The 14168-nt window shown below is 36.9% G+C and overlaps 1 protein-coding gene across 2 annotated transcripts in view; it reads left to right on the top strand.

Moving 5' to 3' along the window:
* The window catches only part of klhl29 (kelch-like family member 29), a 263285-nt gene that overhangs the window by 207930 nt on the left and 41187 nt on the right, over positions 1-14168 (top strand). For both annotated transcript variants that reach the window (XM_039648010.2, XM_089118884.1), the window contains one exon: positions 7876-8074. In XM_039648010.2, the coding sequence (XP_039503944.2) occupies positions 7876-8074 (199 nt within the window). The remainder of the gene's footprint in view (positions 1-7875; positions 8075-14168) is intronic.

The raw sequence follows: 14168 nt of genomic DNA, 5'->3' as shown, positions 1-14168 counted from the left end.
CAGGTTGGGCTCCTGCGTATAACTCTGTTGTGTTCACTCTTTCAAAAGCTGTAAGGCCAACTGAATCTCGCTTCAGTGCGCACAGACTCTTCCCTCCCTTCGCCACTGTTTCTCTCATGAGAGGATACCCCCCAGCTGAACTCCTCAGTCTTGTGTGTGAGCGAATATTTCAGTGGCTCATTTCTTTCTTCCTGGCTGATGTTATATTTAAGGGAGACTAAATAAAGCTTCTCCACACTCGATATCTTCTGCATAAAAACAACATGAGGCCTCTCACACACATTTGCTCTGTTCCTAAACCTGAGCTGCCTACAGAGACAGTATTTTAAGATATTGTCTTTGATATCCCGACTGAAAGGCTTTTGCGAAAAATAAAATAAAATACCGCCTCTTAAGATACTTTGAGACACGGCAAAGAAAAAAAAAATGTTTTCGCTTTAATTTTAATAAATTTTTCTTACCCCATTGGCAGACATTTTTTCTTTTTTTAAGCGCAAAGCTACTACATTTTGGTCACTTTGTCGAAAACAAGACTTAATATCTTAAGTAATTTTCTCCTCTATGAAATGTATCTTGAAGTGTAGATATTTGTACCGGGAAATGAGACAAAAATACTGAGCAAGAATATATTTTTGATGCATTTTTCAGAAAGCCATTATCATGCATCTTGATTTAAGAATTTAATATTTTAGCTTGTTCTTTTCTGCAGTGTATCCATTCATTGAGAAGGCAAATTCATAATGCATTGCAAAAAGGACTGTGGGGGGAAAAAATATACAAAAGTAAGAAAATTTAGTCAAGATGTTCTGTGTTTTACTTGGATTGTGTATTTTATAGTGATTTGAATATCACTAGTGTCTCATGTGACGTGCAGTGTGGCACATAGTTGCTGTTTCAAATCAGTGATTTAGGAGGTTCCATGATAGTTAGGATGCCTAGGTAGGCAGCTCACTCAATAGACAGCTGACGGCTGGGATTGGGAATTGCTCCATGCACTGCTCTTGTCACTGTAGAGCCCCCTGCAGGCTCACACTTAGACTCTGTCATTGTGCCGTCAGACTGATTAGCCCTGACGTTAAAGTCACTGTGTGTGTGTTGTGCTTTGATGCGTTCACCACTGTTGTCTTCATAGGTCGGAGAGTTTTCGAGCTGATGTCGCACATGCAGGTTTAATGTGGCTGGTGAGGTGTGTAAGTATTGTGTCTGGGACAGGAAGGTGAGATACCGTGCCATGTCTCTCTAGTAAGCCAATACCTCTTGCATATTGAATGAGTAGAGCTTATGCATAAAACTTGGTAAAGTGATGCTGATGGAGGTGGACAAGTGAACTGCATGTCATTTCAGGGAAAATTTAGGTATTCATTTACTTTTAAAATACATTTAAGTACATGCTGTACACTCATCTAAAGGATAATTAGGGACACTTGTTCAACTTCTCATTAATGCAATTATCTTATCATCCAGTCACATGGCAGTTGCTTCAATGCATTTAGGGGTGTGGTCCTGGTCAAGAAAATCTTCTGAACTCCAAACTGAATGTCAGAATGGGAAAGAAAGGTGATTTAAGCAATTTTGAGGCAGATGGTACCACTCATCTCCACTACAAATAGGAAAGAGAGGCTACAATTTTATTGAGGCTACAATAAAAGAGGCTACAAGAGCTCACCATGGACAGTTGAAGACTGGAAAAATGTTGCCTGGTCTGATGAGTCTCGATTTCTGTTGAGACATTCAGATGGTAGAGTCAGAATTTGGTGTAAACAGAATGAGAACATGGATCCATCATGTCTTGTTACCACTGTGCAGGCTGGTGGTGGTGGTGTAATGGTGTGGGGGATGTTTTCTTGGCACATTTTAGGCCTCTTAGTGCCAATTGGGCATCGTTTAAATGCCACGGCCTACCTGAGCATTGTTTCTGACCATGTCCATCCCTTTATGGCCACCATGTCCCCATCCTCTGATGGCTACTTCCAGCAGGATAATGCACCATGTCACAAAGCTCGAATCATTTCGAATTGGTTTCTTGAACATGACAATGAGTTCACTGTACTAAAATGGCCCCCACAGTCACCAGATCTCAACCCAATAGAGCATCTTTGGGATGTGGTGGAACGGGAGCTTCGTGCCCTGGATGTGCATCCCACAAATCTCCATCAACGTCAAGATGCTATCCTATCAATATGGGCCAACATTTCTAAAGAATGCTTTCAGCACCTTGTTGAATCAATGCCACGTAGAGTTAAGGCAGTTCTGAAGGTGAAGGGGTCAAACACAGTATTAGTATGGTGTTCCTAATAATACTTTAGGTGAGTATGTAATAGGTAAGTAAAGGTGAGTATGTAATATTGACAGCTAGTGGTTGAACTGGGTACTGCAGTCCAAATTCAAAATATTGGAGAGAGTTGTTTTAATTAAAACCATGCATTACTTAATGTATATTTCTGCTGCCGAGAGCTCATTGTGTGATCTCCAGTCTTCTCATGCGTACAGCACAAAGGCTCGTCACCTCCCCATGGTGATCAACACCTGACAATTTCATGACAGGAATAGAAGGACCCCTGTCTCTGGAGGTCCCGGATGACAGAAGGGAAATGCGCTAGCGGCATGCTTGGACACGAAGACAAATAGCTCTACGAGTAGGCAGAGAGAGGATTGGGACTTTTCCCACACCGGGAAGCGGAGGTGTATGAATTAGCGCTGATTCCCAGATCCGACCCTGACACGCCCTCCTGATGAAGTCTGTCAGGAACAACCGAAGCGGCTAGTTTAAGCAGAGGATGTCAGATCCCTTTAGCATTGATTTAATGCACAGGAGATTGGCGTCGTTAAGCTCATTGACAAATTGAGCCTAGCATTGGAAGGAGTCTAAGCATAAGACTGGATACATGAATATAAATGAGGCAGAGGGAGACAGGATGTGTGTGTGGGAGGAGTGTCTGTGTGCACATAATGCCCTTAGCGTGAGTCGTCCCGCTGCTGCTTATAGCTGAATAATTATGACGGTGTGCTTCTATAGCGTGGTGTGCTGGGTTAGAGGTCAGTGAGGGTAAAAACAGCCCAACAGCCGCTTCGCTGTGAAAAATAAAGAAATAAAAATATTGTTAAGCATTCCTGGGGGCTTTTAACTTTACACAGATTTGTGAACACTATATATATATTTTTTTCACTTTATATTTATCAATATAATACCTGCACACATTGTGCCTCAAGTTGAAACACACACACTCTAAAAAATGCTGGGTTGTTTTAACCCAATTGTGGGTCAAATATGGACAAACTCATACATTGGGTTAAAAATTTAATAAAAAAATGTAACCCAATGGCTGGGTTTGTCCATATTTGACCCAAAATTGGGTTAAAACAACCCAGCATTTTTAGAGTTCACATACACACACACACACACACTCACACACATATTATATATGAAGACTTCAGATGCAAAAGCCTATCACTGTAAAAAAATATTGTTGATTTAACTTAAAAAAGTAAGTAACCTGGTTGCCTTAATTTTAAGTTCATTGAAATGGAAAAATTGAGTTAATACAATGAAGGAGATTGATTGAATCACCAGAAACTCAAAATATTATGTTATCTGAATTACATAAATTATTTAAGTTGATTTGACAAAAGAAAAATTGTGATTACAAATCATGAAAATATTTAATATAGTAATAATATACTAATATAGTATAAGTCCGTCTAACGTTTTTCTTTAATATTAACTTTTTTATAAGGCTCATATGTATAGGTTTCTACATAAGTACCGACATTTCTGAATAAGCTGAAGCTGGATTTAGTGAGTTTGAAGTGAAAGTATTTGATGAACGTATACTATGTACTCAATATTATTCTCTCATTTTTGACAGAGGTGGCTTTTAGAGGCTTTGCATCGGAGGTCTTCATATATACTCACACAGAACCGGTCAAAAGTTCAGAAACATACTATTTTTAATGTTTTTGAAAGAAGTCTCTTATGGTCATCAAGCCTGATTATTTTTGATCAAAAATACAGAAAAAAAACTGTAATATTTTGAAATATTATTACAGTTTAAAAATACTGGTTTTCTCTTTGAATATATTTTAAAATTTATTTTCAGGATCATTACTCCAGTCTTCTTCAGTGTCACAGAAATCATTCTAATATGAAGATGTATTAACAATGTTTGAAATAGTTGAGTTAATAATAATAATATTATAATACTCCTTAATATTATATATATATATATATATATATATATATACATATATAATATTATATTATAATATTATATAATTATTATTATTATTCCTTAATATTATATATAATATTCCTTAATATTCCTCTGATACTTTTCTCAGGATTCTTTGATTAGTAAAATTTTTATTTATTTATTTATTTATTTATTTATTTTAATTAAAAAACACAGCATTTCCTTGAAATAAAAATCAAAAGTTTGGGTCAGTAATTTCATTTTTCTTTGTTTGAAAGAAATCAATACTTTTATTCAGCAAGGATGTGTGATAAAATTGATAGTAAAGATTTCAATTGAATTATTTTGAATAAATGCTATTATTGTTAAACTTTTTATTCATCAATGAATCCTGAAAAGGAATCACAGGTTCCAAAAAAATATATTAAGCTACTGTTTCCAACATCGAATCCACTGATTATCAGTCCTCATATTAGAATAATTACTGAAGGATCATGTGACACTGAAGACTGGTAATGTAATGATGCTGAAAATTCAACTTTGATCACAGGAATAAATTACATTTTAAAGTATATTAAAATAGAAACCATTATTTTAAATTGTAATAATATTTTACAATATTACTGTTTTTTTAACAAATAAATGCAGGCTTCATGACCAGAAGAGGCTTTCAAAAACATTAAAAATAGTAATGTTTGCATTAATTGTGTATAGTAATTATGTAGTAATAGTAACGTAAACTAGTAAAGTGTGTGTGTGTGTGTGTGTGTGTGTGTGTGTTTAATAAGTACATTTAAATATTTTAATTTATTGAAAATAATGGTATAATTATTATTTTTATTTAATAAAGCATTTTATCACTTGCATGCTGAATGACCATTGTACTGCAAATTTATTTTAAGAAGTTTCCTCTGACTGACATTAGGATTTCAGGGTATATCTCCCGTTTAAAAGCAGGTGTCTACATTACAATGTGGATCACAGTGGAATTCTTCATCTTAGTTTCATCCGAGTTTGGGATTTCTTCCTCTGTTTCATCCTTCCGGGTGAGATCTGTCACCGCTGAGCTGCTGCTGCTTGTTTCGTCTCATCTGGAGGGTTGCATATTTTACCGCTATCATTTAATCGGCCGCCGGCCCGCCGCAAGACAGGAGCCTACGAGTGTCAGTTTAGTTGTTCAGATTTATGGAGCTCAAATCCCCCCTCGTCTGGTCCCGGTGGCCCGGGCGAGCCGGGAGATCGTGATTATTTTCTCTAACCAGTCCAAAGCGGTTTGGCAGGCTCGGCTAAACCCGTACGCTGGCAGTAGTGTGTTGAGGGGAGGGGAACGGGGCCGGCGCCAGGGGAGCGTCCGTCTGCCGTGACATTATTTTAGATCAGATCCTCACTGGGATCCCTAATCCCTGATCTCACAGTCGGGATCATGGAACAGTTCAACGATATGTGGTCCTGTTGGAGGGACATGTGCTAAAACGAGCGTGCCGGTTATTATATCAGTATGCGAACGATGCACATCGTTCGGCATTTAACATGCCATAAACTTAAAGGCAGACGTCCTGCCAATGCAGTGAGGTAAACCAGAGAGTTCAGATCCGGTGCACATTTGGGATGGTTTCGGCAAGGCCGTGCCGAGAGCTGGCACACATTTCTGAAATCTCTTTCGGGCCGTTGTGTGTGTCTGGCATCTTGCCTTCTATTGTTTGGGGAACATGTTTGCTAAATAAACTGATTTTGCTTAGGGATGCTGGTTAAGGGGTGTCAAGAGAATAAGACAAGAATATCATAAAATAAGAAAATCTTATTGTCGTATAATAGCTAGATTTATTGTAATTAGATATAATGTCCATCTTGGTACTATATTGATTGTTTTATTTTTAATTTGACAAATAGCCAACTAGCTCAATGGATGTTTGTTTGTTTAAAGTTATTTTATTGGTTAAATAGACCAGTATTTAAATACAAATTTAATTTGTTACATATTTAATTTATTTAATTTAGTTTTTAATTTATTTAATTTTATTTATGTATTTATTTTAAACAACAATAATATCCAATTATGGATATGGTAGCGATTATATATATATTTTCAATACTTTTTAGTTTTCTGTTGTATGATATCCAGCCTTTCTAAGTTCTTTCCAGTATTGAATGCAGTCATTAAAAGTTTAAGATAATAAAAGTCACATTTGCAAATGAAGCCTTAGCATTTGGATACATGAAGTTTCTCACGGGTGATTTTGACCTTCAGCCTCGACGTACTTTCCACAATCCATTTAATTCCCAGTAGATAAAATTAAGTTTCGTCCTACTTTTATTTTCTTATTGAATATGCAGTTTCACAATGAAATGTTGCTTTTAATGAGGATTGTACAGTAGAGTACTTTGTCAAGGTCAGATCAGGTAAAGTCTCTCCACGTCTCGCTCTGAGAGACAGCAGAGGCCCAGGTGTTCACACCGCCCGTGTCTGTTATATTTTACGGATGTTTATGTAATGCGTTGTGAGCACAGAGGTGAGGGGGTCGGGTTGGCGGCTGTCCCTGTCAACTCGTGTTTACAGCGTTTAACGCTGACGTGAGCAAAAGCCCCACTGAGGATGACTCTAAACAAACAAGCTGGCCATGGATAGTCCTCACCATAGCAACCCCAAACACACTACCTCAGTCTGAAACACACAGACTTGCTCACGTATATAGAAAGTGAACGGCATGATTGATATTCAAAATTGTAAGCAAGCGCTGCTTATATATCTGCAGTCCTAGATTCGGTTTCCCTTTTTGAATGATGAAAATAGACTATTGATTAAAGGGGTCATGAACTTATATTGTTGTCTGAGGTCAACTTATGACGTTTGCTTAGTTTTTGCATTCAAAAAACATCAACATGAATAAGTAATAGGCTATTTTCTACCCTAGTTTTGAGCCGACCTCAAAAACGCTCGGTTTTTATGGGCGTCTCGCACTGAAGACTTGGAAGTAAACGCCCACTGCTGTGATTGGATAACAGTTTTGCATATTATAATGAGTTTCAACTCATCCGTCGATGCACTTGCGGGAAATTGTTTTGAAAACGTCCAATGTTGTAAAATGGCAACCGGAATGATTCGCCCATACATGTTCGATCCAGAGTCTGTGTGTTGCACAATTCCTGTCAGATCCAATATAGACGGCACAGCACTCGTTCTTTACTCTTAATCGGTCTGCAAATCCAGTCTGATAAAAATCGAGTTGATAAAACTCGATCCAGTTGATAAAAATCGAGAATCGAATTAAACATGCAAATTTAAAATATATATATATATATAATACATTTTTTATATACTTGTGTAAGTAATCCCTAATTAAGAAAGTTACCCTATTCACCTGTAGTGTCTCGTCAAAGTCACATTTTCATGATATGTTCCCTTTAAAGATTCACATTGGCAACAGCTTTATCATAATTAATGGTGCTTTTCTTTTTTCTTTTTTTTTTAAAAGGTACAAAGAAGTGGTATTTTTTGCATTATTAGCATTTAACTATTTCATATCTAGGACTTCTATTCAATCTTCATGTGCTAAAAGCATCATTGCAGTCCGTTTACTTGTAATGCTAGGGTTAGGGTAACCTAACCTAGTTTGATGTTGTCTTGATTGGCAGACAAGAAGCTCGGGCTGAAAATACATGCTGAATATATTTCTCTCTTTCGCAGCACATATCCGAATTGCTGGCCGTCGTTAGACTTCCATTCATCCACCCCAGTTACTTGCTGAATGTGGTGGACAATGAGGAGCTGATTAAATCGTCCGAGGCTTGCCGAGACCTGGTCAACGAGGCCAAGCGGTACCACATGCTCCCTCACGCGCGGCAGGAGATGCAGACGCCCAGGACGCGGCCGAGACTCTCTGCAGGTTTGACTCAACTTTTTACATTCTAGTTCTCGTCTGTCTTTCACTAGTATCACGTTACCGTAGCCAGAACTTTGACTAAACGGCATAAGGTCTGTCCCACATCGCAGCTTATTCTGGCTTGAGAACCAGCCGCTTACAGGAAGAGACCGTCTGGCTGAGATATAAAACGATCAATCACAGTTTCGTTTTTATGAGCTGTGTAGGAGAAGGTTCATTTGAAATAGATGATACCACAATATGTGATTTTTTTCATAATTATGGATATTAAATGGTTCATGAAAGAATCGATTCTGCTAAAAAAAATCCACTTTGCATGCACGTCAAAAGGATGCAGAGTCGCGCTGGGATTGATACGGAAAAAAACAATACCATCATTACTGATCTTATCACTGTGCTCTCCCAGCAGAGTCTCCCAGCACATTTTTTTTAGACTTTTTTAGAAATGAGGTTGTGTGCAATGTGAATGTAAGTGAAAATTAAAGTGTTTGACCTTGGATGCATGAAAACCTTTTGTCCTCCAAAAAAAAAAAATATATATATATATATATAAAAACGAACAATGGCTAATGAAAAACTAGTAAATATAAAGTGAATATATTAGAGTATATTTAATAGGGGTTTACCGGTACATAGATTTTGTCTCGAACCTTCACAGTACAGACATCACGGTCAGCTCTTTATTCATATTTGTAAAGCACATATTAATGCCTTATTCTGCATGACCTCAATCTACATCCCTCAATACCTAAACCTAACAACTTTACTAACTAATAAGCAGTAATTAGTGGTTTATTGGGGCAAACATCGTAGTTAATAGTTAGTTAATAGTGAGAATTGGACCTTAATTTAAAAAAAAAAAGGTTATTAATGATTTTTTTTTCTAGCTAACTAATAATGGACATGAATATTGAATGGCTTTCCTGAGGTAAATGTAATGAATGTAAAATGTTTTATCTTTCTTTGTTTCTTTGCCTTTTTATCTTACCTTCTTTGTCTTTCTAGTCAAAACATTGTTTGAGTGATTATGAGACATTATACATTTCAGTAAGTTGTACTGTGTCTTTCAACATACCTTCTGATGTTCATGTTTATTTGGTGCTACAACTAGTATTAAACAGGAAGAGATGATCAGGTCACTTGAAGCGAGTGGTTAAACGTATTTATTGTTTGCATGTTGTTATAAATTTGACTGAATTTAAAAGCTGACACTTTGTTTCATATCAAACCACATATTCATATCCCCACAACAGTGACAATTTGGTGCATCCCGAGTGTCCCACACAGGCCACTGCCTCCCTGAAGTATCAAAAATCTGCTAATTTTGAATCAATAAATGGCACAGGCTCAGCATCTTTGTGGTTATTCTGATAGCTGTGCATCTCAGTGTCTCTAACCGTATCTGAAGTCAATCTCAGGCTGCTGTAAAAATGCAAGCAAACTAATTTATGGTTCAATAAGGCTGTCCTCTCGCAGCACTGTGAATCACTCTCGCTCTCCTCGCGCAGCCTCTCCAGCCCCCATGATTCCCTCAGCGAGGCGTGAGCCCGTGAGTGAGCTGTACATTTATTTAATCTTGATATACTGTGGCTCTCTTTCTCTCGCCCCTGAGTTTTATTGATCTGTGCCCACTGCAGTATAAGAGCTGAAGCCCTCCCCCACTGGACCCAGATCAATGAGCAATATCACACACACAGAAAACACACATCATAATTGCCATATGTATGTGTCAGAGTTGGGGAAGCTACTTGAAACTGTAGTAAGATACTCATAATTTGGAGCAGGTAAACTAAATAAATAAAGTAAATCCAATTAGTAGGCAAAATTTGTAAATATTTTACATCAGATGATTTTGAACAGGATTTGTATCTAGCACAAAAAAAACGAGTGAATGAATCGAATGGATTAATTGATGAGAGCGTTAAAGATGCAACGTTTGAAACCCCAGTTTTGATGTCATGATTTTTGGTTGGAGTTTACTTTTATTGATCTATTAAACCATTATTGACATCCAACCTTCTCTATAATGCAACAAATGTCCAGATTAGCAGTAAACAATGATATTTTATGTCTTTTCAACACAAAATGCACATGAAGATTTAAAATATTGACATATAGGCTACTTTTTTGATACTTTTATAATGTTTTTTGTACTTTTTTGGAGTTTGACAGCCTGTGACCACAGTAAATTGTTGCTGTGTGGAAATCTGTGATTCTTCAATGAATGAATAAATTCTTGGTCAAACTACTCCTATTATTAAATGCTTAGATCAGATCCCACTCATATTTCTTCAATCTGTGAATTTTTGATAGTTTTTATGTATTAGTTTAACTCACATGAAATGTCTAAATGAGTTGATTCAGTAGAGTGCATTGATTGAGTAGAATGAATCAAATCACTAAGAAATGAATTTATTCATTAGAGTGATTCATTTCACTAAAATGACTTAGATTTTTCTACATGAGAGAGAAAAGAAAATAGCATGTTTCATTAGAACTTAACACGTGTTTTGTCACACTACACTTTCGTGGAAAAGTAGTTTGTTCCTGTAAAAGCTACACTATTGTCACAATTTTGAAAATGGAGGTAGGTTGTTCTGACCTTAAAAGTAATTCAAGTAGTTCTGAGTAAAAGCTCTTGAGATTTTTAGTGAGTCAGTCAAGCGGAACAAGTCGGCCACACTAAAACATCACACTGCTTGCTTTATTCCAGTTGACTCCAGAAATGCCAGGGTTCTTCTTAAAGAACATCTCTAAATGCTTGGTAAATACGATGTATAGTTTCCAAACCTTCAGCACATGTTTGTTTTTATTGTTAAGCGAGATATTTATAGAAATAAGTAGCCTCGGCAGAGGAACAAATTGCTCTTGAGCTCTAGATTTTTCCTAGGCGTCCAGGAGTCGGAGGCTCTTTTCAATAAAGCAAGGTTTAATTGTTGTCTGAAAGGTGTTACGAGCAGTGTGTGAATGTCGTGTCACCCCGCAGAACTTATTTCCTGCATGGAGGAGTTAAAGTAATTGGTAAACAAATGTCATTTTACAAAGCTGAGTGAGATTTGTTTGTGTGACAGCTGGTAAATGTTTCAAGCAGCAATTTCACCAGATTGTAGATTAACAACTGATTTGACCAGTTTTCATAGTTTTTTCGTATGAGATCACAAAAGATACTACTTCAACATACCTGAATGTTCAATGTTTAAAGTTTTTGAGCATCTTTATTCACTTATTAACAAAGTACTGTACAGAAATGTACCCATGGTATTCCTTGAAATACCTTCAATAGCCTGTTTATTGAATAATCTTAGTTGTGTAACAATGCTCAAACTTCATCCAACAATTGTACACATCCAACAATTGTTATTATACCACAGACGTTTTGCCACTAACATAAGAAAATTTACCGGCCATAAATATTTTACCAAATTAAATTATTTACCAGCCATGAAACAAAAACAGTAATCCTTATTAAAGTCATTCAGTCAAGAGCAGTGATTGATTTTTAACATTAAAAACATTTTTAGGCTGCTGTCACTTTAAGACCGAATGCACGGATCCAATATACTGATACATTCTCAACACATGCATTTTCTTTCTCAACTGTTTATGTTCATTTAAGCCATAAACAACTGTTTACTAGGATTTTTGACATGATTTTGTGTGAATTTATCAGTTCAAGTGCAAGAAGACATGAAAGAGAGCTTAATATTTACGCGCAGTCTGAGACACGGCTTTCTGAGCGCGTGCGCTTCGGATGTTTAAACTTCCCACACAGCGTGCGAATAATGAATTGAGTTCCATTTTTCATCATCTTTAGCTTGAATATTAATGAATATATTGAATATCTTTTGCGACGATGCAGCACTGGCCAGTCAACTGCCTAGAGCATTGTTCATGTTCATTCACGTTCCTGTTATCGCAACATTGCATTGCTAGAATTGATTGAAATGTTACCGACCAAATGGCGATGGACACTGTTTCAAGTGATATTTTATACAGTTTGTTTTCATTGTTTAATATCTTGTATGAGTATTACATTTTTAATGCACTCTCAGAAAAAAAGGTACAAAAGGTCACTGGGGCTGTACCCTTTCAAAAGATACACTTTTGTACCTAAAGGCTGCATATTGGTACCTTTATGGTACATATTAGCACCTAAAATGTAAATATTAGTACCTGAAATGTACATATTAGCACCTGAAATGTACATATTAGCACCTAAAATGTACATATTACCACCTGAAATGTACATATTAGCACCTGAAATGTACATATTAACACCTGAAATGTACATATTAGCACCTGAAATGTACATATTAACACCTAAAATGTACATATTAGTACCTAAAATGTACATATTAACACCTGAAATGTACATACAGTATTAGCACCTAAAATGTACATATTAACACCTGAAATGTACATATTAGCACATGAAATGTACATATTCACACACCTAAAATGTACATATTAGCAACTAAAATGAAAAGGTACAGCCACAGTGACGGCTTTTGTACCTTTTTTTCTGAGAGTGTGTTTTTAATCATGCATTTAGCCTTTATTATTATTGATGTTGGTGTTGATATAATATTTACAATATGAATTATTTAATATAGATAATAAAAAAAAATCATTAATGATTTATTATAGTGATCTTGAACTTTTTTTTGTATTGACCTTTCTATTTTTGATTGATTGACCTACACTTTAAGGCTTTTTTCTTTAGGATGTGTTTGTTTTTCTGAGTCTAAAACACCATCATCACCCCAGTGCTTTTCCGTAAGGCTGCTTGGTTGGACGCACGTCCTCTGTGTTCTCTCCGACATCTGTGACTCTTATTTGCTTACGAAGGATGGACTTGTCTCTGGCATATTTTTTTTATTTTTTTATTAAGTATTTGATTGTTTGGCTGTGTACAAAACTCTTGAGTGAACTCGTCGCTGGCTTGACCATCTGGCGGACCATCTGATCGAGGTTATGAAACTCGGCATGAGGGCCTGTCACCCGTAGGACCCGTTTATGAAAAAGAGAAGAGGAAACTAGGGTAGAAGTCAAAGACGAAGCGGAGCTCGGAGCATAAATTGCTTTCTTTTTTAGTGACAGAGATTGAGGAAGCGCTGCCAGGAGTTTGTAATTGCCGTGTGTGTGTGTTTGTGTGGCTGAATGCATTCACTCTCCACCTGAGCTCGGCTGATAAGTCTCTTATGAATGAAAAGACACAGAAGAGGTGCAGTGATGTCACCCATGAAAGGTTCCTCGCCTAGCCTGCACTTGATCAGGGGGTTTGGATATGCGTGTGTGTTTGTGTAAGCTCTAGAGCTACAGGTAAGTGCCAGCTGTCTTTAGACTGATGGGATTCACCTGGGCCCTTTCCTCTCTCCGCTTCTGCCACATGGAAATCCTCCGAGCAAATCAGGGCGACGGCACACCTGGCTCACACCCAGTAACTCATGTAGACGGACTATCCGTCCTAATTAAGCTCACGACAGTCTCTTTTAGCAGCGTGCTGGCAGCCTCACCGATAACTCAAATTATCTTCAAATAAACCAATGATTTGTTCTTTTCGTTTTCCCGCACTTGTTTCTGATTAGCAGTTAGTCTCGTGGGTGGGTGGGTCAGGTGCGTAATTAAGAACCATAAGGGACGGGTTGTGTGAAAGTTGACCCTGTTCTGCTTAACTCTGACCCTGAACGTAATATGATGTTTGAACAGCTTTACTAAAGCGGAAGCTTAATGTTGTGACCCTTCTTAAGAGAATTAGCACGAGGAAATTGTTGTTTGAAGTGTTATTAGCGGTGGCTCATACTTTAGGTTGGGGATTTGAGAAAACTACTAAAGTGTTAAAAGGGTATTTTATCCTAATAATTCTGCCATTATTTACTCACACATGAACTGGGAATTCAATTACTCAGTAAAATGTACAAACCACCAATTTTGATACAATGGTAACTGAGCAGCTGGCAATAGCTGCAACTCTCTCGCGATCACAACAAAAAATCACAACATTTTTTCTTTTGTCAAAACAACTTAATTTATGTAGTTCATATAACTTAATGTGTTGAGTTTCAGATGATTAAATCAATCTCATTGTATTAACTCA

This window comes from Pimephales promelas, chromosome 13 (genome assembly GCF_988280905.1).
Source record: "Pimephales promelas chromosome 13, fPimPro1.hap1.1, whole genome shotgun sequence".
NCBI classification, from domain to species: Eukaryota; Metazoa; Chordata; class Actinopteri; order Cypriniformes; family Leuciscidae; genus Pimephales; species Pimephales promelas.
Note: the sequence above shows the minus strand (reverse complement) of the source record. Positions and strands in the feature narration are given on the sequence as shown.